Here is a 24,561-nt window from a genome sequence, read left to right on the forward strand (position 1 = left end):
ACAAAATGTGCTACAAATGTGTTCCTCAGCAGAGGGCGGCAGGCAGTTCTCTCAGGAGGACACTAGTCTTAGTTTTGTTGGGGTGCCCTTATCAACAAATGGACAACAGCAAAAATGTGTGACAAAATCAGCCAGCTCAGAGGTGAGGGAGACCATTTGACGGAACAAATTGTAACTGGGGAAGAGTCTTGGATTTACCAATAGTATCCAGGGAGCAAGGTCCCATCGAAGAATGGATGCTGCGATGATCTGTTGGATCAGATATATTCAAGGCAGGAGAGGTCAGCCTAGAAAGTTGTGGCAACTATGTTTTGGAATTTCAAATAGTTCATCTTTTTTTTATTAACTGATCATCTTATTGGGGGCTCTTAGAGTCTTATAACAATCCATGCATCAATCGTATTGAACATACGTGTACATATGCTGCCCTCATCATTCTAAACATTTACTTTCTATTTGAGCCCTTGGTATCAACCTTTTTCCCCTCCCTCCTGCCTCGTGACCCCTTGATAAATGATTATTATTTTCATATCTTCCACTGACTCCTATCTCCCCTTCCCCCACAGTTTCTGTTGTTTGTCCTCCTGGGGTGGTGGTGGTTATGTGTCAATCATTGCGATTGGTTCTCCCTTCCTCTCAAAGGGTTAATCTCTATCAAGGTAGATTTTCTTTTGGGAAGGACACGTGACAATCACAGGGCTTACTAGGAGAAAGCGTGCAGACACAAGAACTACCTGGTGAGGAAAAGGCCAGGAAATTGGCCGTCCCCCACCCCCACCCCATCACACCATACCTGCTCATTCTTTGAGGCTGGCGAAGGCTGTCCCATGAGAATTTCTTTGAGAAGACTTCCTGGATTCACCCTCCATCCCTCATTTAGGGCCTTTAGATTTTTAGTTCCCAAACACACACACACACAAACATTCTATGGTGTTATACCGTAATGTCTTAGTTATCCTATTTCCTGGGTAGCAGTGGGCCCCAACCTGGGCTCCCAGTGCAATGCCACCGGAAGTACCAGTGCATGGTGTTACCCTGGCCCACCCACGATTCTGATTTAACTGGCCTGGGGTATGCTGTCGCCCAAGGTGATACCAACATGGGCCCCGCTGAAGAAGCCCTTTCCGTTTAAATTACAACATTCCTGTAGCCTCTTTCACTCACTCACCGCCCCCCCCACCCAGTTCTCTGTGGTGAATGAGCACAGGTCTCACGTGCAACAATGAACTGCTATCATCGAGCCGTCAGCTCCCCCAGGCAAGTCAGATGCCAGAGGATGGATGTTGGTGGGAGGAGAGAACCACAGGCTGGCAGTGTTTGTTCTTCAAGGCAAAGATGACTTCACCATCCAAGTTTAAGTGCTCAGGGTAGAAATCCAGGGGTCATTGGGAGGCATCCCTAAGGACCACTGGGGAAGGTCAGGGATTTTTTCATAAATGTATGACAAGAAACGAAGGGAGCAATCAACTTTTAAAATACATTTCCATTTTAATTTAAAAAATAAATAACAGCAACTCTGAACAAAAATTCTTCCACTTCAATGTGTATCTTCCAAACTGCCTGTGTCTGAAACCCAGCTATTTACAACATCATGGCAAAGGAGTTTTTTGACAGAAGTTGGGATGAACCGCACAGAAAGGTATAACTAACAGGGAAGTCTGGGCAAGCTCAGCCGACATCAGCTTTGGCTGGATTCTACATACACGATCAACCTGAATGAAAAACACGTTCCTTCTGTACACTCGAACCACCCAAAGAGCAAGTGACTGTCCCTAACTCAATTGGAAAAGCCGGACAGACAGCTGAGCGAAAAGTTCCAGGGAAGGGACAGTGAGCGACTTCCCACAAGATGGGGAAGCCGGGACTATTACAACGAACTGAATGTCTAGGTGCGATGGCCAGGCTGGAGGAGTTGTCTGAAAACTCTGATGAAAATGGCATTGCTTATAAACCGGTTGCTGAGAAATACAGTCGTTGGTGCCAATATTTCAGTGTGTCGTGGACAGTACGTTCCTGGTTTCATGCCCACACCCCCGTGAAGATCTAGGCTGGGAGGTTCAGCACAGCAGGCTGGGAAAAAAAGTGGGACGATGCTAGTGTGTGGCTCTAAATGCCCTTCTGCAGACACTTAGCTTCCCACTGCCTCGCCCTCCTTCTCACTGACTTGGAATAACAGAAATCAAGGGCGGGGAGGAGTCTAAAACTCGTCTAGCCTCAAATTGACTATTAATATTATTTTACACTTGAGGAATAGAGGCCCAGGGCTGACTGGCTAACCTGCCAAAAGGCCATCTTCATGCTCGTTCCATTATTCCATTCTGCTTAACCCCCGAGAGCTTCAGAGAACGGCACACAGTTGAAGGACTTCATAAGGGTCTCTTACAAAATGACACCGTGGGCACAAGGGAACTTTCTGCACAAAGTGTATGTCTTCATCTGAGAGGTGGCGACAGAGCTATATACATATGGGAAAACCCACCCAGCTGTACACCCAAGGATTTTACGCTTTATTATGTGTAAGTTATATCTCTATTTTAAAACAAGGGATCGCCCTCCGACCCATGGGCAACAGGAAAGGAAAGACTCCCGCTTGGAAAGAGTTAACAAAGGAGAATTGTTATGGCAAGCCCGCTTGGCTTTTTCTTAGGGCTGTGCAGCATGGCCAAGTCAGTCAGTAGTTGAGTTTTCTACATGAGGTAAAGACAGCAACTCTAGGGGTAACAGGTAGAAGAGGGGGGAACCAATCCACAGCCCACCAGCCTCACTTAGGATTCCTGCTTCATTTCATACACACTCACAGCCAACCAGAGTGGTACCTAGGCTGTTGGCACTGAACCCACCAACAGCCACAAGCCGAGGGTCTGGCATTCAGTACTTGAATGAAAGAATTCTTGACACTTTCAAATCAAGCTATGTCACCAGGACAGAAGAGGAAATAAAAGCTATATCCAATATTCACACAGGCTGTGCTAATTCTAGGCCTTCTTTCAGGTCTCAGAGCATTCCAGAGTTCTCAGCCAGGAGCAGTAAAGACTGGGTTCCTTCTCCGTTCTCTCCCTCGCATTCATTTCTCTGATACTGAACACAATCAACCACAAGCAGTATTTCTTTGCTTTCTCTTGGACTGTGGGGCAGACATTATGATTTTTTGTGAAATATGACTCTTCCCTACCCAATGGTTTCCCAAAGAGGCTAGCCTCTTAAAAGTCCTCTGGGGCTTATTCCTCCATACAACCCAGAATCCTTTGGGTTCAGGAGAGACTCTGGTTTCCATGAGTGTGGAAAGGGGATCAGAAACAATGCTCTCACATAACACAAAAGAACGCCCCTGAGCTCGGAGGTGCCCCCCAGTCTGCCTGAGAGCAGACACGGGCTCACTTGCCCTTCGCTCGGAGAGGTTCCAGCTTTGGCCTTTTCAGGCCCCGTGGCACCGCTCTACCTGCGGGGAAGGCGAGGCACGCAAAGCCCTGTGAAGTCACTCTTACAGGCAGCTTCGCAGAGTAGTTGCTCCAGGTTGCCTATAAACAACACACCGTCTGTTTCCCCTTGACTTCTTTTCTGTTCAGTTATATAAAGACACCCAAAGATGCCTTCTTCTGCAGTGGGGCTGTGTGTACAGGGGCAAGCGCCAACTAAAGCAAGAATAACCACCGTGCTCTCAGGGAGTCCCAGCTCTGACTCAGGGCTGGCCGAGAAAAGGGAGGCGCGTCTGTGTGTCTCCATACCAGTCCAACAGCCTGTGTGGCAGCTATGATCCCCCTGGTGAGCGATGCAGAAATGAAAGCCCGGGCGTATTGCAGGTGACGACGTGAGGGAATGTGTCAGGTTCACCCATGACCGGGCTGGGGTGTGAAACCAAACTCGTTGAGGTCCAAGACACCACGCTGCAGGTGTCCATGCTGGGGGGAGGGATGCAACCCTTCCCGTGTCACATCTAGGGGAGGAATGCAAATTTCCAGGGTCACACTAGAGCAGCCTGGGAGGATTCTGGTTCTCCGATCTTTGTGATCAACTCGCGTGTCTCATCTTAAAAGGGTGGTGGGGAAAGAGAGCCGGGCAAACAAGAGAGGCAGGCAGGCATCACCAAGCTCTCATGACTGACACCTTTGCCTCGGAAATCTTTCTCTGCACCCTACGCTGAGGACTGCAGATTCCTGGTGAACCTCTCCATATATTGACTTAGGAAATCCATGGTCAAAAATATATATATATTTTTTTGCTTAAAGTTTGCCAATCAGCTTCTAGGTCATTACAGAAAAATCTGTGGCATCTCAAACATGGTTCCGACTAGGGCAGGCAGGGGAGAACTTGCCAGGAATGTCTTCTAGAGTGGTGCACTGTCCCGGGGGTAGGAGGGGCTAAATTAGCAAGCTGGCCCATGAGTAAGAGGCTAGAGTCAGCATCATTTTCACTCGGCCTCAGTTTCCCGTATCTATACAATGAATGCCTATATGCCCTTTACGGTCTTTCCCGCTCAGAATGCCCGCCGCTCTGTGTGGCTGTCTATGAATGTGCATATAACAGTTGGTCCCCAGGCTGCTTTCTTCTGAAGGAGCATGGACATCAGTGCCGCTAGAAGTGATCGAATTCATTCAACCACGGAGAGGAAGAAACAGACTCGCCCAGGGTATAATCAGAGCCACTGACCATCCACACGGGGCCTGGACAAGAAGTGTGTGCACGCAGGCTTCTACGTCCCTGCTCAGGGAGAGAACAGGGCGAGAAACCACGTGCCGATGGGAGGGTTTCAGAGGGGGCCTTAACACAGCGGGGTCTCCACTTTGCAGCCACGGCCAATAGGCAGGAGTGTAATTGACTCCGGGGCAAGGGGAGCTTCCCATGTTACAAGTGTGGGGGCGGGGGGAAGGGCTGCAAAAGTTCTGGGTCCACCTTTGAGCCCATGCTTTGTACCCAATGAAGATAGCCATTCACACCCCATCTCCATTCACCACAGTGATCTCTTCCTCAAAGGAGACACAGCTGGTTTTAGAACGATGGCACTATTTGGGCTACCAGCACATCCGTCCGTGATGCTCGTCCTTTCGGCACACTGGCTGGGACAGGAAAGGAACTACGCCGCGACACAGCTTTGCAGAAGCACAGCGAGCAAGGGCTGCAGTGAGCATGGCATTGGGTGGCCTCCTCACCATGGCCGAAGAACTTCGCCGGGCTTTTTGCAGCTCCTGGTGGCTCTGCCCAGAGGCACAGTTTAATAATCGCAAGGGAGCCCACCCTGCTTTGAGAAATGCACAGAGAGCCCCCCCAGTGCTGGACCTGTGCGTGGAGGTGAAGTGGCCTGGCTTCAAACAGCTCCAGCCTTCCACGTGGAAACCCACACGTGCTGAGCTGATCGGCCTCGCCCCAGATCAGAACAGAGTAGTCAGCGGGAGTCTGCCCAAAGTAGGGCGCACACTGTCCCCTGGAGGCCAATTCTCAGGCATCAGCTGTCCAAGGCACCTGGTTCTAGAGGAAGAGACCCTCATTGAGATCCAGGCTCAGCAGAAAGGATGCCAGACTTCCGGACTTTGGGAGGTGGTGGAGGTGGGACTTTGGCTTCTCTTCGGACAGGCAGTGGGGGAGCAACCTGAGGAAGCAGACACATGCAGTTAGAGGTCTTATCTTCCCACGTTAGCCTCCTCTTCCATGTTTCCCACCTTCAACCTTCCTTTTCTAACTGACCAGAGTTACTGTACACAGCTTTCACCGGGCGAAAAGGAATGGTTTGTTCTGCCTGGTTCCCCTTGAGCTCATCAGACACAAACACAGGCACACACATACACACCCACCCTCACACATCCATCCCACAACACTCCCCCGTTCGCACATTCAACCATCAACAATGCCTGAGCATTTGGGTACCTGGCAAATGGTAGACAGTGAGTATCTGTGGAAGGAAGCAAGGAAGGAAGGAAGGAAAGGAGGGAGGGAGGGAGGGAGGAAGGAAGGAAGGAAGGAAGGAAGGAAGGAAGGAAGGAAGGAAGGAAGGAAGGAAATCCATCAGACACAATGCTAGAGTGGCTGTCACTCATTCAGAAAGAACTCTTCAAAGGTGAACCAGCACTCTCTTCTCAGACCTGACACCTGTATGCACGGTGCTCTGTATGCACGGTGCTCTGCCTTTGGGCTGATGGAAAGATGTAATCTGAGTATCTTTTCTGACCAATGAGAACTTCTATACTGTTGGCAGTTTCAGGAGTGAGCTCAAAACTGATGACGATGACAGGGCCCAATATACGGGAAAATCTGCTCACGACAGAACTTGGAAAACCCTGTGCTGTGTGGCCGTGAGGGGTGCTCTCTGGTCACAGCCGTGGGCCGGGGTCCCTACCTCTGCAGAGTGCTTCGGGCTGTTCTCATATGGCTTGCTCTTTGGGGGAGGCGGAGGCGGGAGAGTAGACGGCATCACCCCATCCGTCTGCAAAGATGGGGAGCCTAGAAATAGCACGAGGCAAATAAAAGCAAGGAAAGAAAATCATGAAGGGCAATCAGAAAAATCTGCTGGCCATTTTAAACCCCATATCAACCTGGCCCATCAAGCTGCTAGAGGCAGCTTCTGGGGTTTCTGTGGGGCAGGAAGAAGCTGACCACGTGCCACCTCACATGACAAATGTGGCACCTCTCATTCACCAGGAGGTCTCACGGCTTCCCAAGGAGCGGTGTAGTAAAAATGCCTTCTTCCTTGGCCAAGGGCCATACTACTACGCCGCAGGTGCACGTGGGCTGCTCCTCTGGTCTCTGAGCTGGTTCCAAGGTTTAGCCCCCATTGCCAGGGTTCGATAACAATTGGTTCGATAACAATTGAATTAAACTGCATTTTGGTAGTTCTATCATCCAGCGTGAAATATTCTACTTCCTCAAGGAACTCTTGGCTGGCCACTATCTCCCAGCTGGGCTTACTCTTCCATTATGCCCCTTTCAATGTAATTCTTCTCAAGTGTGTGTTTGTGTGTTTGTTTTTAACCCACAGCTCCTCAGGCCAGATTGTATGTAATATATGGAGTAGCTCTATTTCTAGTCCCTATTTTAAAATCATGCCAATATGAAATACTAGACTATCTTTTTCAAGAGTTAGTTCATAAGTACCTGCTTGCCATTTGGTCCTAATCCTACTTCTGTAGTTTTATACATTCACATCTAGAACAGGACGGTGGACAATGGTCAACCGCCACAATTATGGGCCCAAACAGACTGATGGTCATGACGGCGGCAGGCACCCTCCTAGATGGAGTTTCCTTGTGCCAATCAGACAGCACACCTCCATGGTACCTAAGGAGGTTCCAGGGGCTCCTTGCCAGCCTCCAGTGTAAGTGGGTTTATCGACCACCACTGACCTGAACCAGCTGCATACCAGTCACGTGACTGGTCTGGTTAAACACTGCCCAGGTCCACAGACCTACTCCGTTCCCTGGTAAAAAGAATGCAAGGTCATTGGGAAACTTACTCAGGGTCCTCGTAGCTTTCGGAGTGAGTGGCGGCGGACTCAAGGGCATTGACTGAGGAGGCGAAGAGCCATGAAACGGCGTTAGCCGACTGTCCACCAGCTGGAGACTCTTTGGTCTTTGTGCTTTCCTGGATGGGCTCTAGTTGCAGGGGAAAAACCGCAGGACATTCTCATTGTGAGGAACACAGCAGGTCCTGATGCTCTGAACAACCTTGTCTTCCGAGCAGAAGCATGCAAACGGGCATAATCCGAGGGGCCACTTTTAAGCTTGTCACCATTGCCAAAGATACTCGGCACCAAGGGCAGGATGCGCACTGGGAATCCCCGAAGCCCAGAGTGCTCTCCGGTTGGCTGCAGACCTGCTTTTGACCACAGCTGCTGCACTGTGTCATTTCAGTGGGAAATAGGCCACCCTGATTCCCAGGGTGGCAAGGTGCCACCTTTACCAAGTTGAGGGAGCTTGGAAAAGGAGGAGCTTTTTTGGCTCGGTTTTGTCTTACAAAGTAAGAGAAGAGGAATGGCAATGTTTGGACTGGTTCGTGGAGCACGATGGTGAGAACCACAATTGCAAGCGCCAGCCCACACGTCACCCTGTGGGCTCAAGCTCCTATCCCAATACCGATCTAGAAACTCATATTCTGAAAATAAAAAGAACCTCACATTCTCTGGCCCTGCTTTCTCCCATCCTGAGATCTGACACCCACCACGAGCTGCTGGCTTGCCTCAGGACAAGCCCCAGCAGGGCTTCACCTGATGAACCCCTGCTGTGAAGGGGTGGCCCGTGCCTAGCTAGTGACAAGGGAGGCAGTGGCAGATCTCACATGCTTTCTCTCTTTTTTCCCTTTTACCATTAGATCGTGGTCTGGTGCTTTCTCCGCAATGACCTGGGACTTGCTCAGGCTCCAATCTTTTCTCTTGAACTTGCTGATCCGGTTCTCGCTGTCCTCTCTGGGGGGCAGATCTTCGACTCTGCCACCTGACGAGGCCCTGCGCTCAAAGAGTGGCTCCAGGAGAGACCTAGCAGACAAGCATGAGGACAAAAATCACCACACACTCATCTCAGGTAGGCAGAGACATCGCGAGAGAGCAGAACAGGCGTGCCCGTTCCTGGAGGGTAGTACAGGGAGTCATGGGGCAGATGAATTAAACCCACCCACTGCTCCTCGGGTGAAAGACAAGACTGTCTGCTCCCAAAGAGATGTGCAGCTTCGGAAACCCTGCAGTCATTGTGAGTTGGGGGAGATGCGTGGTAATGAGGAAATGCCCATCAGTAGGCATGACAGAACGCTGCGGGGCAATCAGACAATGGCAGGCTCTGCAGTCTGACTGGAGGGATTGTCAAGGCACGCTACAGTGGGAGGGGGAAAAAGCAAGGTAATGAATGCATTGTATGTTTTTATTTGTATCAAGAAAGTTGGTGAAAATGTCTGGGGTTTGACTATGTCAGCAGAAAGAGCCTTTATGCAGCTGGGAAGGGACCAAGAATGATGTTCACATCCGTTGCCTCTGGGGATTGGAACTAGAGACTGGGAGTCAGGGGCTGAAGGGAGGGTCCTCATAAGATACCTTCTGGTATTTTGGGATTTCATACCATGCATTTATACTATCTTCCCTACCTCCCATAAAATAAGGAAGTAAAAGATTAATTTAAAGTATGTTTTAAAGAGAGAAATACAACAGTGTTCGAAAGGATGGTAGGCATAGGGGTGTGGGATATAAGGAGACTTTTCCCTAGCTTTGCCTCCCCCAAAGACATACCAAACATTAGAGGCTATTTGCCAACACATGGTGGGAGGTCAGATGCTTATCGATATTCTCCCTGAAGGCATTGAGCCATCAGACTACAGTCTGGTCCACTGTAGGTGGGGTTCACACCCTACTGAGAATGGTGTCCATGGAGAGCCAGAGAACAGGTCAAACCTGCTCAGTGACATCCAAAGTTAGGCTGCCATCCTGAATCTGGGATCTTCCCATCTTGTCACAAGTATACCCTTAATCCCTCTTCTTCCTATTGAGTGTATATCCCTAGATTGTCCCCTCTCATTGCTGTATATCCTATAGTGCAACCCCTTCCTGTGACGTAGGTCTTTACCAGCAATTAGGGGGCTTGCATGTCCCCCCCAAAGATATATAAGCCTTAGTAATAAAGAAACTCTCTCTCCCTTGCCTCACTCTCACCCTGGCTCTCTCCCCTGGTATCCTGCTCTCCAGATCTCCTCTCTCCCCTCCTCTCTCCTCTCTGCTCCCCATTCCTCTCCCATGTTCCCTTCCCCCTTGTCCTCCTTCCCCTCCCCCTCTCTCCTGTTCTCTGGGCTCTCTCTTTCTCTCCACTTGGACCACCAAGTGAGGTGAGCATGCTACTATAAAATGTGTCTGGCTTCATTATTTCAATCTCTCTTCTTTTTTAAAAAATCATTTTCAATCTCTCTTCTATCTCTTTTTGTTCTCTATAATTTTATTATAATCTCTTTATATATATATATATATAACTATACAATTGCACCTATCAAACCCATAATTAGTCGTGGGGGCTGGCCTTTCCCCCACGTAGGGGTTAGAGGCATTTTTGATCACTGTTGTTGTCATTACTTACACGACATTGTCATGAGGATGACACGGAGAATGGCCCAGAGGCCAGGATGAATTTTCTTCGGAGGAAGAAAGCATTAATAAGGGGGGGACCTGGGTCCAAACCCTTACCCGTCAGATCCAGGTCTAGAAGGTGCGTTATCAGATGAGTTGGAAGAGGTGGAGATCACAGAGGACGTCACGGAGGTGACGGAGAGTCTCCGCAGGGTGGACGACATGATGTAGGGCAGCACGAGAGACCCAGTGCGGTTCTGCTTCCTCTCCGACAAGTTGGGGGGCTGCAACACAGACCTTTCCTGCTGAGCTGGGCCGGAGCCCGGCAACCAGCTGCACTACTTAGCCAGTGCCCGGCAGGCTTGGTACCGGCCAATCTCACTGGCTGGTGCCTATGCAGTAGCAGCTGTCCCCTCTCAGGAGAGACACAACTTTGGTTAAGCCTTCCCTGTTCAGAGACCTGGCTTTGACTCCGGACCAGCACCCCACAAGGGCAGCCCCGACCCAGCTGCAGGGCAGACATGTGGGTTTCCCTGCTGCTGAGCGGCTTTTGGTAGAGCTTAAGGAATGAGAGGGAGGAGGCAGAAAGCTCTAGGGATCCACTTTGGAAAATCAGCCAAAGAAAAGCACTATGGGGCCCCGCAGTCCCCCACCGTGCTGCAGGGGCTTGCCCATAGTTGGGGGCTGACTTGGTGGTCCGCCATCAAGACAATCTGCCTGAAAGAGGCTGGCAGAAGGCGCTAGTTGGAAGCAAGGATGGCGAGACGTCATCTCATGTACTTCGGCCATGCTGCCCAGAGAGATCAGTCCTTGGGTACCGTGCTTGGGGAAGCAGAGGGGCACTGGACACAAGGAAAGCCCTCGAGACAAGACGGAGGGACACTGTGGCCACAACAAAGTGAGGCTGGTGTGAGCCTAGGCCGTGTTTCATTCTGTGGTACCAAGAGCTGCTTGGAGGCCAAGCCTCCTCAATGTCACCTGAACACCAACCCTGTATCTAAGCCTAGAGAAAAATGCATAACTTCCTGTCGGATATGAGAGTACAAACTAACGAAGATGTGTATTATTCTCCAGAACGGTAGACATAAGGCTCAGATTGGTGACTCCTAGGAAGCAAAGATGTGCCGATATGCTTTCACGAGAAATGGGCTCAGGAGGGAGACCCTGGCACACTAGCACGCCAACCTCACTGGCTCATACTGGACTGGTTCTGTGCAGGATTGGGCCAGTCAGGTCCAAAGCACAGTCTCTGCCATCCTGGAACGTGTGGACTGACTGCTCCTGGGACCAAGCCCTTCACTAGCGGCCCGCCAGGGAGCAAATCGTGAAGATGGCAAGACTGAAAACAACGTCTAAAGCTTACAACTTACAAAAACAAACCGAAAAAGCGCTAGGGTGCTGTCCTATGAGGTCCTATGGGGTCGCTCTGAGTTAGAATGGGTTTGACAGCTCCCATCAAGAAGGGGACCCCCCACCTCCCCGAATTGGAAACACTGGGGATGGGACCGTCTGCGTCTTCACAAGCCCCCCAGGTGCTCTGCGCACTGCGACCCCAGACAGTGAGGGATCCATCTCGCCTTCAGCAGAACATCCTCTCCCACTGGTGGCCCAGCCCTAGGCCATGCGCATGTCATTATGACGTGCTTGGCATGTGAAAAGTGGGTCAGTGGGGAGAGAGGTCGGGCAGACGAAAGGAAAGCATGAAGGCGGCTTGGAAAACGCCTGCCTACCAGGGTGACCACGCCGTAGAGCTTTTCCACTTTCTCCTTGAGTTCCCGGAAGCACGAGGTCAGCCGGTCGTGCAAGGGCTTGAGCTGCTCCGTCAGCTTCTCGCCGTGGATGCGGATCCCCTCCGTCAGCAGAGGCATCTGGGGAGGAGCCCATACAAGCCAGGCAATGCGGGTGAGAGAAAGGGACCATTCAGGCTTGGGGGCCGGGGGTGGGGGGCGTGGGAGGGCAGGTAACCTGGCAGACAGAGTGGGATCCCATCAGAAGGCTACTTCCCAGGTCTGGGCTGGGCAAGGCCAATCCAACCAAGTCATGGGGCATTGCCGGGGACCACGACCGACAGTTTAAGCCTCAGAAAAAATTTGCTGGCTGTGTGTTCTAACAGGGATCACTGACGACGCAGTGAAGTAAACATGAGGCCAACATGTGTCAGCTGGAATCAGACCAGCAAACCCACTTTTCTCCGGGCTCTAAGGCAGCCCCCCTTGGTAGTGTACAGTTTAGGTGAAAGCCTTTACAAAGGCTACCCTGCCCCCCCAAAATGACATGGTTCTATAGGGTTAAGAAAAAGAGAAAACCAGCAGACATCCTGTAGATTAAATGCTAGAGGGGTGCTGGCAGGCATGCCTGTGGCTGCCCATAGTCTGCTCGGGCAACCTGTGCAGCCACACGTCTGTCTGCCTTGCCACGCACCTGTAACGCTATCAGTCGCTTCAGCAGCTCCACCTTCTCTTGGTCTTCAGGATGCTCCTGAAAGTACTTTTCCGTAAAAAAAGCCTAAAAACAAGACACATGCAGCGGTTCCTGAGATCACATCCAACCCTGTGTATTTGCCCTTCAAAGGGAGGAGGGAAGCCGAGAAGGATGACGAACTTTCTGCTCTCCCTCTTCCCCAGGAACGCCTAACTTAGCATCCATTCCTTTCCGAGAATATCCCGGATCCCTGTGTGGACAAGTCAACACAATTATGTGCTGTTCTGTGTTTTTTGTGTGTGAAATCAAGCAATGCCTAGCAAGAACATATTCTCCAGAATGCCCCTCTCTCGACTTGCCCACTTATTAGTAGTAACCACCCTCAAACCAGGAAGAATGGCATCCATTAGCATAAATACCATTAAATCCCCCAGAGAAATAAGAACAAAATGCCAGTATCTAAAGGTCACTGGTTGGCTTGAGTGCACAGATATGCGAAAGGGACCAAACACAATAGTAATGGGCACAAGACGTTCATCTTCTCCCGCTCTACTGGGCAGACCTTGCACTACTTTCTCCCCTACGCAAAGTGAGCATGAATAGCTGTACAGTTTTTGCTGACATCTGTCCTCCAAAGCTACTTTAAGTTAAAAATGAGACCTACCTGTGAGAATGCAGGCTGCCCTCCTGTCAGGACCATGCTACCCAGATGATGACTGATGAAAACACCCAGCGCTCTCCCCTGGCCCTACCAAGGCCCTGTTGTAGGGGCTCTGGGAAAGACAATCTAAACCCAAGCTCCCAACACAGGCCTTACCATTTTAAGCACAGAAGCCATTAGGGAAAAAAAAACAAAAACAAAAGCCTGCAGCAAACAGTTCCCAGAGTCCAAAATAGGAGCTGAATTTTCTCCTGATCCCTCAGCTTCATTTCTGAAAGTGCTTATCAAGACCAACCCCGACCCCCATTTTCTCATTTTACAACATTGTGGAACCCAACAGTCTCATATGGGACACAGTATGACTTGCGTATAAAAGTGAATGTCCCATTTTGTGTGGAAAACAATGCATGAACAAATGCTTCACCTGGTTAAAAACGGACCATAAACACACATAGCCCGATTACTGCAAAAAGGAAGTCTGAAAATACCGAAAATAGCACACTCTAGCCAATCTCACTTTTGAGGGAACCATGGGACAAATTCAAAACAAACAAAGAAACAGTACTTGCTTAACTCTTTATCCTTCCTAATCGTTCAGATACGGAGCTTGGGTGACACAGTGGTTAAGCACTTGGCTACTGTCCCAAAGGTGGTTGTTTTGAACCCACTAACCACTCACTGCACTGGAGAAAGAGGTGACCATCTGCTTCGGTGAAAACTACAGCCTTCCAAACCGGATGGAGCAACTTTACCCTGTCCTAATGGTCATGATGAGCTGGAATTGACTTGATGGCAGTGGGTTTGGTTTTGCTGAGTGTGTGTGTGTGCACGATAGCCAGAGCCAAAATGGTTAGGCACTCAGCAGCTAACCAAGACAGGTGGTGTGGACCCACCATCCACGCAGCAAGAGAGAACACTTAGCAACCTGCTTCCAGAGAGATGCTAGCCTAGGAAGCTCTATGGAGCTTGTCACTTGCCTTGCCATCTACTAGTGCTGTGGTGGGAATCAACGTGTAACAGCACACAACAACCATCATCTTCCAGAGGCAAGCAGTTTAAGTCCTTAAAAGTTTTCCTAAAACTATTTTGAAATGTTAGAAATGCAATACTTAAATTCCTAAGGTAGCAGTTGAGAGCAATGTGTCCTAAAACTCCCATTTCCAGTACAATTCTGCCTCAAAACAGAATTATAGCAATATGCTTCTGTGTTCACATAACATGTAAAATGCTCATTGAAAACAGTCCACCCAGACATGGCTGCCAGTAGTGAACATTTTCGGTAAAGACTCTATAGAAGAATGCTGATTACGGAGAAGAGGGAAAACTGCAGAACAGAATTTCAATTCTCATGGAATCTAGACATTCTGGAGCCACGGAGAGAGGATGAACCCTTAAAACTGTTGCTCAAAGACAATATTCACACCTTAAACCAAAAATTATTCCTTGAAGTCTTCTTATAACAAAACAATAGTTTAGCTCAGTGGTTCTCAATCTTCCTAATGCTGCGACCCTTTCATACTACTCCTCATGTTGTGGTGACTCCCCCAACCATAAAATTATTTTTGTTGCTACTTCATCACTGTCATTTTGCTACTGTTATGAATTGTCTATATGGGATCAACATGACAACAGGGGCTCCAAAGATTAGACAGGACCCTGAGGAGCCAGAGAGTTTGTGTTACTGAATTGTACGTGTACTAATCACTAAATTCTACATGTAGAAGCTGTCTGCATTGGTGATGCTAGGCTGTGTCCGTTCTCAACAACAAAACTAAACTAGAAAAAATAGTCACTTGTCTCAGGTACATATCACGGAGCCAAACAAGTCCTTTTTCTTCAACTTGAAACTGAGTCAAATATATAACTACTTGCTCAAATATAAGCTGACCGAAATTTTATTTGGAAAATTTGGGGTTGACTTATATTCAAGTATATACGGTAGTTAAAAGTGTGACTTAGTGTAAATGTCCTGAAATGTATTCACCTATTTGCTTCCATGTCTTCCTTTGCTTATTTTATTTTTCATTAAAATGAAGACTGCTACATTGGAAAGATTTATGTGAAAAGTACATATTATCCAGGTCTTGGTATGTAAGAATCTGAGTTAGGGGCATTCTGGACAAATAAATATTTGGGAAAGTACATCAGCATTGGTACCAGACAGCTTAGCAGAAAACCAAAAAATAAACAAAAACCCCACTCATCAAATGCATTATGATATTAAGGTTTAATATTAAAACTCATTATCATATTCAAAATAAAAATACTTTATCTTGAATCCTCTTCTTGTTTTGACTTCTTCTGTGGCAGAAGAAATTGCCATTGAAACCTAACAGGTGCACACTCAACTTTCAGGAGATCATGAAACCTAGCCTGCGTGAACCTGACCTTCAGTACTCAGTCTCTCCTATTAGCCGCACGCAGCAGAGAGAAGGAGAGCAGCCAGCACCGAGCTGCGGCAGCGGATTCCTGGAAAACAGTCCAGTGACCCGCTCTGCTCCCCATGGACAGAGGGAGAGCGAGAAGCCATGTGCATCAAGACGCAACTACAAGATAAGCTCTGCATAATGTTCCCCCTAAGAGCATCTCTCCTAAGCCTCAACTGGATCCTGTGAGGTATCTTCTTCACTTCACACACGTGCCACCTGGAGCCCACAGTGGTGTAAGTGCCTTGCACCAGGGCACATGGCCAATGGAGAACCAGGAGTGAGTCGTTGGAAAGACACATTCCATAGCCCACGCTCATCTTAGGACACAGCATGCAAATAAAGCAAAGCACCAGCCCCTAAAGGGCTCACCTTTCCCAACCAACTTCTTTCCTTCCACCCGCTGCTCACTGGGCCGCTGAACCGGGATTCCCTCTCCAAATGCGTTCCTTGCCTCTGTTAATTTCACTTAACACATCCTGCACGCACGACTGAGTGTTCAACGGTGCCCAACTCAAACTACGGCGAGGGCCCCTCCTGCGCGGCTTTCTTTCCCTGCAGAAGTAACAGACGTGACACCTAGTGGGACTCATGTAACTGTCCGGTCGGGACCAGCTAGAGCACATAAAGCTGGGGGTGCGGCGGGGGTTACTGGAAAGTCATTCTAAATAGAGTATGGCCCCACCTTCTGAAGACCTGCTGCGGTATTTCCAGAGCATCTTGAGCTCAGGGCCTGCTCGTTCATCGTGTCCCTTCTAGAAGTGAAAGGGTAGCAGGTGGATCACTTAGTGGTATATACTGGGCTGACTGTTTTTCTGGCGATTCTTGTCAGGTTGAACTAGCACTGGCTGGGGCCCGACTGTCTCTGGCAGGTGTGAGGTTGAGGATACTCTTTTCATGAATTTAACCTGCATCTCCATAATGAGGTTAACTGTTGTCAGGTGCCACCTGGGTGAATTCCGAGCCCATGGGACAGAGCAGAATGGTCTCAGAGAGTTTCCTAGTTGCCCATTATCGTCAGAGGAGCAGACGCCTGGTCTTACTCCTACAGACCCCCTGCCTGGGGTTGGATGGCCAGCCCCTCAGGGAGCAGCCAGTGCTGGCTTAAATGTTCAGAGAAGGTGCATGGAACGAATTCACAAAATCCCAGGGGAGCCATGGATGGGAACCCAGCGTACCTTCTCATAGTTGGAGTAGCCCCCCATGACGGCGGGGTCCACGATGCCGTTGAGCAGCATGGAGAGCGGGTGCACGGAGAGGGACCGGTCCCAGGTGTGCTGCTGCACACAGTTGCTGATCCTCTCGTTGGTGAGCTCCATGGTTTCGATGGCGTTCTCCAGAGGGCTGATCTCCTCCTGAGAGAGACGGAAAGTGCAGGGAGAAGAAAGGAGACCCTGTTGAGCTCCAAAGCAAAGTCGGCACGAAGCTCACGTCTTCCCCGCAAAGGTGTAACTTCTCTGCTAGCTGAACGCACAGTGACTCTTGGCTTGTCTTGGATGTGCTTATTGGGGCGCACCCCATGTAAGTGCATCGGTGTTGCCTAGCGGCAACATAATCTATTTACCCCGCTGCTAGGGTGGAAGAGGAAGTGGGGGGATGGTCAGAAGTCCTGCCTGTGTGCACTAAGGACACCCCAGGAACTGGGGAACCACGGAGGTTCCCCCATAGAACACAAACATTAAGGCCATGGGGAAAGCACACTTCAGAGGGCAAGACAGGGAAGCCAACTAGGAGGTCTTTTCAAGGGCATCGACCAGAGAGGGAATGAATGAGGGGCCAGACCCAGGGTGACAAGCAGGAGGGTTGAGCACAATGAGAGCACCCTTAATAATGAGTAAGGAGGTGAACGGGGATGATAGAGAGGGAGCCGCGTGGGGTGATGCAGGGTGACGGGTGACGTAATGAGCTGAGCATGAAGCAGAGAGAAAGGCCCCAGGGGAGAAGCGTGTGATTGACAGGAGACTCAAAGGCATTCCAGAAGCGTCTCGGGGCGCTGGCAGGGTCTGTGTGGAGACAACGCTCTTCTGGTCCTGAAGGAGTCATTCCCTGTGAGTAACCTTTCCCTTTCGGGTTGGGACTGACTGGGACATCAATTTTATAAAGACGTCCCATTACACAAGGCTGCCTTTCATTTCCCTGTGGACAGGCCACGCTGGCCTGGCGAGTGAGAGAGAACTGGAGGCGGGGACTGAACAAAGGCTGTTATTATATTTGGCGAGACAGAGATTTTTTTTTTCTCTGTGTTCCAATTTCAAGTGACTCACTGTTGAAATCTGCTTGACTTCGAACCACTTGAGGATCCCAGGAAAGGTGTATGCAGTCGTGTACGTGGTCCTTTCAATCCACATAGTCTGGGGTGAGGAGAAGAGGAAAGGTTGGTCCCAGGCTAGAGAGCGAGCCTCCCAGAATTTGATAAATAAAAGACTATCCCCAAAGCCTCCTTCATAACTGGTCTAAGTGCTCCTGTACAATGTAAGGATTCGGGGCTCTTTCAAACTGTCTCCCTCTAGAACTGGGAAACTCCCAGTTCTGGGAGGTGGAACTTGCTGCAGGTCGCAGTAACAGCAGGCCCAGGAGGCGTGCCTGAGTTTCTGCTGAGACAGCAGACAGCATGCTGCCTGTGGAATGTGCACACGGCGCCTCTAGCTCCACCCAGCCTCCTCGGCAGGTGTAAGCTGGCCGGGTTAGATGCCACCTGCACCTTGCCCTAGCGCAGTGGTCCTCAACCTTCCTGATGCTCCGACCCTTTCATACAGTTCCTCATGTTGTGGTGACCCCCCCCAACCATAAATTTATTTTTGTTGCGACTTCATCACTGTCATTTTGCTACTGTTATGATTCATCATGTAAATATCTGATCTGCAGGATGCAGTTTCATTGTTACAAATTGAATGTAACAAAAGCATAGTGATGAATCACAAAAACAATGTGTAATTCTATACTGTGAATAATTTATTTCTAATGACAAATAAATGAAATCTTGTCTTGCAGCACGGTGTAGCATGGGTAACTGTCTTCACGCCGGGTGCTCATATGTGGGCGTATCTGCGTGTGGGCGGACCCGCCTGGAGACAGAGCTGTGTCTCAGTTCCTAAGACCATCGGAAAGATGTGTTTTCCGATGGTCTTGGGTGATCCCTGTGAAAGGGTTGTTTGACCCCCAAAGGGGTCGAGACCCACAGGTTGAGAACCGCTGCCCTAGAGGCTGAAGCTGTCGCTCTGGTGGCGCAGTGGGCGAGGTGTTGGGCTGCAGAGAAAGAGAAGCTGTCTGCTCCCACACACACAGCCTTCCGGGCTCGGAGCAGTTTGTCCGACAGGGCGGCTCCGGTTCGGAGGCGCCTGGATGCAGTGGGTGTGTGTCGGCGGGTAGTGTTCAGAGGGCACAAGGGGTGGACTCACAGCAAACTCATTGTCCGGATCCTTCTCTCCTCTCCGGAACGGCCGGGAGTACGTGAACTGCTGCACTTCGTTGGCCCTGTAGTAGCTAAGAAACAACAAAGTGACCACGTGGTGTTTTCTGTCGCGCGCAAGCACTCTCCCAGTTCCCATCGCCTCTTCCAGAGCCCAGTTTCAGCCTTCAGGCGATCCTAAAACTGACTCAGTCTTCACCCAGAAGGTGTGAGGCAGTCTGGTTGCAGTTCCCATTTTAAACATTCCTGTGAGCCATCGCTCCTGATGTACAATGACACATGGGTGGTCTCATCTGTACAGCATGGTATCAGTTCTATGGGACAATGCTCACTTCTTGGTTCCTCGAGAGAAGCGACTACACCCCTGGGGACCTCATAGGCCACTGTGGGGTCAGCCACTGCTCATCCAGTGCTTCCCAGGGGAAATAAGAGTCGGAGGGTCAGACACCCAGCACGGAAAGCCCTGATTTCCCTCCATGTACAACACCCAAATCCCTTGGTGTCCCTAAGCTCTTGGGTCCCTCAAAATGGGATAACCAGTAAGTCCAGCAAGCTGTAATGAATTGAGGCTTTGGGAATGGTGCACTCCGGGAAAAAGAGGGCGAGGGAGACAGATGTTTCCAAAAGCAGTGACTTACTTTAGGATCTGCTCGGGCACTGGTTTGTCTTTGTACCCGGGCGGCAGGCTCATCACCGGCTTGACAGTGAAGCACTGCATGTCTGAGGATCTGGTCAAGGAAGGGTGGGGCCAGTTTGGTTGGGAAGCGTCACAGATGAAATGGCTCTGGGCCCTAGCGTTCCCTTTGCCATAAGCACTGCCTGGGACTGCACTGGAAATGGTGCTCTCTTACACAGCTGTTCCTAGCACACAGGCAGACAACCTTGCCACAGGAAAGCCACCCCTTCGCCCACGAAAGAAACACACGAACCCCACCTGGGCGGTCAGGGAGTCGCTTCTTACGACTTAGGTGTGTGTGCGAGCGGAGCACTGCACAGCGCAGGGCTTCCAATGGCTGATGATATGGGACTAGCTTGCCAGGCTTCTTTTCTGAGGTCTGGGAGCTCACCCCGGGGAATGTATCTACACATATATGTGTATATACATACATATATTTATATGCACACATACATACACCACTACCCTATAGGACAGGGCAGAGCTGCTCCTTGGGGTTCCCGAGGCTGTACATTTTCACAGGAGTAGAAAATCTCATCTTTCTCCCCAGAAGTAGCTGGTGGGTTCAAACAGTTGATCTTGGGGGAGCAGCCCAATGCATAAGTCACTATACAGAAAGACAGGGTTCCTTTCTGTATGTAAAGAAAGTAAACATATCCTTTCTTTCTATAAACAGAATCTGAAGTGCAGAGAAAAGACGCTGCTTGAGTAACATCAGATGACTATGCAGAGAATACGGGGTCCAGGACCAGGACTTTGACTCTAGAGGCAGGTCTTGAAGAATTCTCTTCATTTCCAAACAAAGAAGGCTCCACAGTTGTTTGCTGGACCTCTATGACCCCCGGAAGGCTCCGTCAGGCACAGAAACAATGGCGAGGCTGGCGCAGGGCCAGGCAGTGCTTCGTTCGGTTGTCCAACGGGTCGCATGACCCAGAACCCATCGGATGGTCTCTGGCCGCCACCACCACCGAACCCCAAAAGAAAGAGAACTCATCTTGGTGAATCCTTCTCCAAGCAACCCTTGCTCTTCACGTTAGAGATGCGTGTGTCATTTGCTGTTTCTCGACAGGCACTCGCTTATCAATCTACAACTATCATCCTATTATAAGAACGGATGTTTACGGCGTTTGTACTATGTTCTAGGCACTCCCCTGATCCTTACCACTCGGGGTGGAAGAATGATCACCACCCCATGTGAGAGATGAAAAAATGGAGGCACAAAGAGGAGGGACCGGAGTTGCAGGGTAGGAGACAGAAATGAGACTCTAAGCCCCAGTGGCCTGGCTCCAGCGCCCCGTTTCTGACCTATTCTGTGCAGGGGCCATGCTCGCTCTTCTAGACTGCCATTCACATTAGGAAGTTCTGCATTTTATCACGAAATACACTAGAATGTTCTAAAGGAAGTAGACTATAGAAAAACCAAGTCCTTCATTGTTCCCCACACCCGCAGCATGCCATTGACATGGATTTCAATAAATCGTGACATACTGCAAAAAGAGCTCGCTTTCTTCGGAGTCCAGAACAGGAAGTACATGTGCTCCTCAAGCTCCCCATGATTAAAAAACATACTCTTCCATGGCGAAAATGTGCTTCTCTCGTCATGACAGTGAACCCCGTGAAAGCCGGGACTGGATAGACTCCTAGATTTGGGGGCTGCCATCCATGAGATGCAGGCTGGCCACCGTGCTCCCACTCTGCACTCGTGGAGAATAGTTTCATTTTGGGGTTCTCTGACAGCTTTTCGCCTAATACAGGTTCTGACTCTGAGGGCTCAGTGTATTTCAAAACCGGGACCCCTAGCAAGGACAAGAGGAAGGACCCCAAGAGAGGCATTGGGCCGCTAATCGCAAGGTGACGGAGGCTCAAACCTATCAACCGCAACACGGGAGAAAGATGAGGCTTTGGGCCTCTATAAAGAGCCACAATCTTGGAAACCTAATATCGGATCTCTGAGTCAGAATCCACTCGATGGCAGTAGGCAAGGGCATTAGGGTTCAAAGATGTAACATAAGATGGGAAACTGAGTCAGAATAGTGACAGGAGTGATTTGAGTCGACAGGCCCTCTTTGCCTGCAGGAAATGGTCTACGATCCTTAGCTTCTCTGGGTTAGCTGGTGTTCTAGCAGGTTCCAGAGCCTGTGGCCATGTTTCCCCTTGGCAAGGATACACTGCTTTGGGGAGGACTTGATGTCCTCTCCAGGGGGCGTGGTGCTGGGCATCTTCTCGGCGTTGGGGAACTGGGTCAGTAACCTCAGGCTGAAGTCCTCTCGTCTCTCGTACTCCTTCCCCCGATAAATGAAGATTTTATTCTGCAGGTTGGAGACAGAATGAGTAATCCATATGAAAAAGATGACTACCCATGAAAGAGCAATAATTACATATGAACTGGAGAAGTTGGTACCGAGGGCGTCCCCAGGCAATGTTCAATTCACCATGAAGCCTCACTGAATACGACCTGTCCAGCAACAGCTGACATAGATGACCCTGACCAGTGCTTGTGGCTTATTTGTGGAGCTAAATCACAAACAAAATACTTAGGAAAGTGTCCTTCAGGGTGGTCTGAGGACTGCAACTGTCTGCCACTGACCTGCACCAACCTGCAAGAAAACTAGAAGTCTGGGCGCTGATGTAAACCAGCCGCATCACTGGGCATGCTCTTGAATTCAGGCTACGATTTTTTCCCCCAACTGAGTCTGTCTTGATGAGAAAAGGCAGGGCATTTACATTTGGGAACAAGCTCCTATCTCCTCTTGGAAAGGCACTGCCCTAGGGAACAGGCACCATGAAGGGGATGCACGTGGCTTCTAGCCAGGGACGCGACAGAGACACAGCTGACTTCGTTTATTGCAGCTACTGGGTCGTCCTGAAAAATCACTGTGGAAGGCAATGGTTTCAAAGTTTCAATTCTCTACATTAAATACAACCCCTTCAATCCCATAATGTAGTTTCTCTCCCCTTTAATCACAGTATTGTATTTCTTTTCCAGGTAAGCACTGGACGGCTAACCGCAGGTTGAAGGTTCAAACCCACCAGGCACGCTGCAGGAGAAAGAGGCGGCGATCTGATTGGTGAAAAGGTACCGCCTCACAAACTCCAGCGAGGTCTGCCATGAGTCAGCATCCATTCGATGGCAGTGAGGGCTTTTCTTCCATGGTGTCAGAGAAATCGGACGTGGAAGTCCTTTGTCACACAGCTGCGGCCTGGGCGAGCGCACATTTAGCCTTTTAGGAGATTCTGGCTCATCTGATCCCCATCTCAGATAAAGAGTGCCCACGGGCAGCCCCACGAAATTTACTTTTAAAGTGAAAAATTTGTGGTCTTAATGTTTTTAAAAGCCACTTATCAAAAGCAAACAAAAATTACTTGTTCATTCACGTGATGAATCCTTACTGAGGAGTGCTGGGTTTCTGATTAGGGTGATGAGAATGAACTGAAAACAGATCGTGGGGTGTTGGCTGCACATGGTGAATGTAATGAACGGCGCGGATTTTCACACTCAAAGAAGATTATAATGGCAAATGTTTTCTTACGTGTAGGTCATCACGATAAAATCATCATCATTATGTTTTAAAACAAAGGGCAGCCATGTTGAACTCTACAGATCGAGTGGAAACCCTGCTCTCATGAGACTTGCTTTCTACTGGGGAGACATTAAAAGCCGAGTTCACAGGTCAGTTCCCAGGATTATTTTAGATCGTCTGTGCCCTGAGAAGGTACTATACCTCTAGGCAAAACCTGGAAGGCAGTGAGCATGGCTAGAGCTCAGAAACAGATCCCACCTTTTTCTGGCTGAGAAAGATCTACGTGACTGATTTGGACGTTTTGAAATTCTGGCATGAAGTGAAACTGGTTGGCAAGGGATGAGAGGGTCAGAAGATGCTGACCGTACGGTGCAAACGTTACCGTGAAAGGAATCAGAGATGCAGGGCCCGTGTGAATGAGCTCAGACAGACAGGACTTATTTTTTTAAGGGTGGGCTTGGGTCGAGATGACTGGACAAGCCAGGAGGTGGAGAGGAGGAGAGAGGACACCAGGAATGATCCGTGGGAGAAAGAACGAGACCCACAGGCACCAGGTTCAAGTACAAGAAACAAGCTTGAGTTGATAGGAAGGGCCAGGCTATGCAGACCTTGAAAGGCAGGCAGAGGTTTCCAAGGAGGGGGATCACTGCAGGCGCCGGAGTGAGGAAGTATGTGACCAAAAATAGCTTCAGACAACCTAATGTGGTGTAGCCCACGGCCCCTGAGTTACTTCCAATGCCTGGCATCCTACAGGACCGAGTAGAGCTGCTCCCAAGATTTCCCAGGCTGTCAATCTATATGAGAGCAAAAGGTTTCATCGGTCTCCTAAGGAGCAGCTGGTGGTTTCGAAGTTAGCAGCCCGGCACTAAACCCACTGTGCCCCAGGGGTCGTACCTAACGTGGGCTGCGTGCAGGATGAGAGCTTGGTCTGTATCCCAGTGACAGGGCAGGGAGTCAAGTGATGCGGAGAAGCAGGTCTTGGAATAGAAAGGGCACTAGTGCCACTGACGGAAACAGGACACAGAGACCAGGCTAGGGAAGGGAGGAAGACGATAATACAATCTCCCAAGCTTGTATCCTGAGTCTGAGGAAGCTGTCTATAACATGGAAGATTATTTAGAGTTCATCGTTCACTAGTTTTTATGTATTTTTAAACCTGTCACGACTTTAACAATGCACAACTACAAACTGTAGCTTATAAAGCCCTCCCACGTGCTACTTAGTCTTTAGTTCTCAGAACAGCCATTTGAGGCGGTGCTTGATCACTTACAGCTGAGAGAACCAGGACTTAGGCAAGACCACCTAGCGCTCAGCATATGATTGAGCTCCCAAGCCCACTGTTCTTGTTTTCACAGAACCTCAACTAGCTCCTGCGTGGAGGCGGTTATTTCAGGTAATGCTCATATTCACAGGTGGTTGCTGG

The 24,561-nt window shown here is 49.7% G+C and overlaps 1 protein-coding gene across 1 annotated transcript in view; it reads right to left on the reverse strand.

The window, feature by feature from the left end:
• Positions 1-1,463: 1,463 nt before the first annotated feature.
• Positions 1,464-24,561, reverse strand: part of DOCK5 (dedicator of cytokinesis 5) — a 228,491-nt gene continuing 205,393 nt past the window's right edge. Inside the window, exons 41-52 of the mRNA XM_075556494.1 lie at positions 21,785-21,926; positions 19,580-19,661; positions 18,931-19,015; positions 17,797-17,883; positions 16,711-16,887; positions 12,446-12,529; positions 11,755-11,892; positions 10,142-10,308; positions 8,290-8,458; positions 7,442-7,580; positions 6,329-6,432; positions 1,464-5,584 (exon numbers count right to left, since the gene is read on the reverse strand). Coding sequence (XP_075412609.1) covers positions 5,480-5,584; positions 6,329-6,432; positions 7,442-7,580; positions 8,290-8,458; positions 10,142-10,308; positions 11,755-11,892; positions 12,446-12,529; positions 16,711-16,887; positions 17,797-17,883; positions 18,931-19,015; positions 19,580-19,661; positions 21,785-21,926 — 1,479 coding nt within the window. The 3' untranslated portion in view covers positions 1,464-5,479. The remainder of the gene's footprint in view (positions 5,585-6,328; positions 6,433-7,441; positions 7,581-8,289; positions 8,459-10,141; positions 10,309-11,754; positions 11,893-12,445; positions 12,530-16,710; positions 16,888-17,796; positions 17,884-18,930; positions 19,016-19,579; positions 19,662-21,784; positions 21,927-24,561) is intronic.

Source organism: Tenrec ecaudatus, chromosome 8, assembly GCF_050624435.1.
Source record: "Tenrec ecaudatus isolate mTenEca1 chromosome 8, mTenEca1.hap1, whole genome shotgun sequence".
Lineage (NCBI taxonomy): Eukaryota > Metazoa > Chordata > Mammalia > Afrosoricida > Tenrecidae > Tenrec > Tenrec ecaudatus.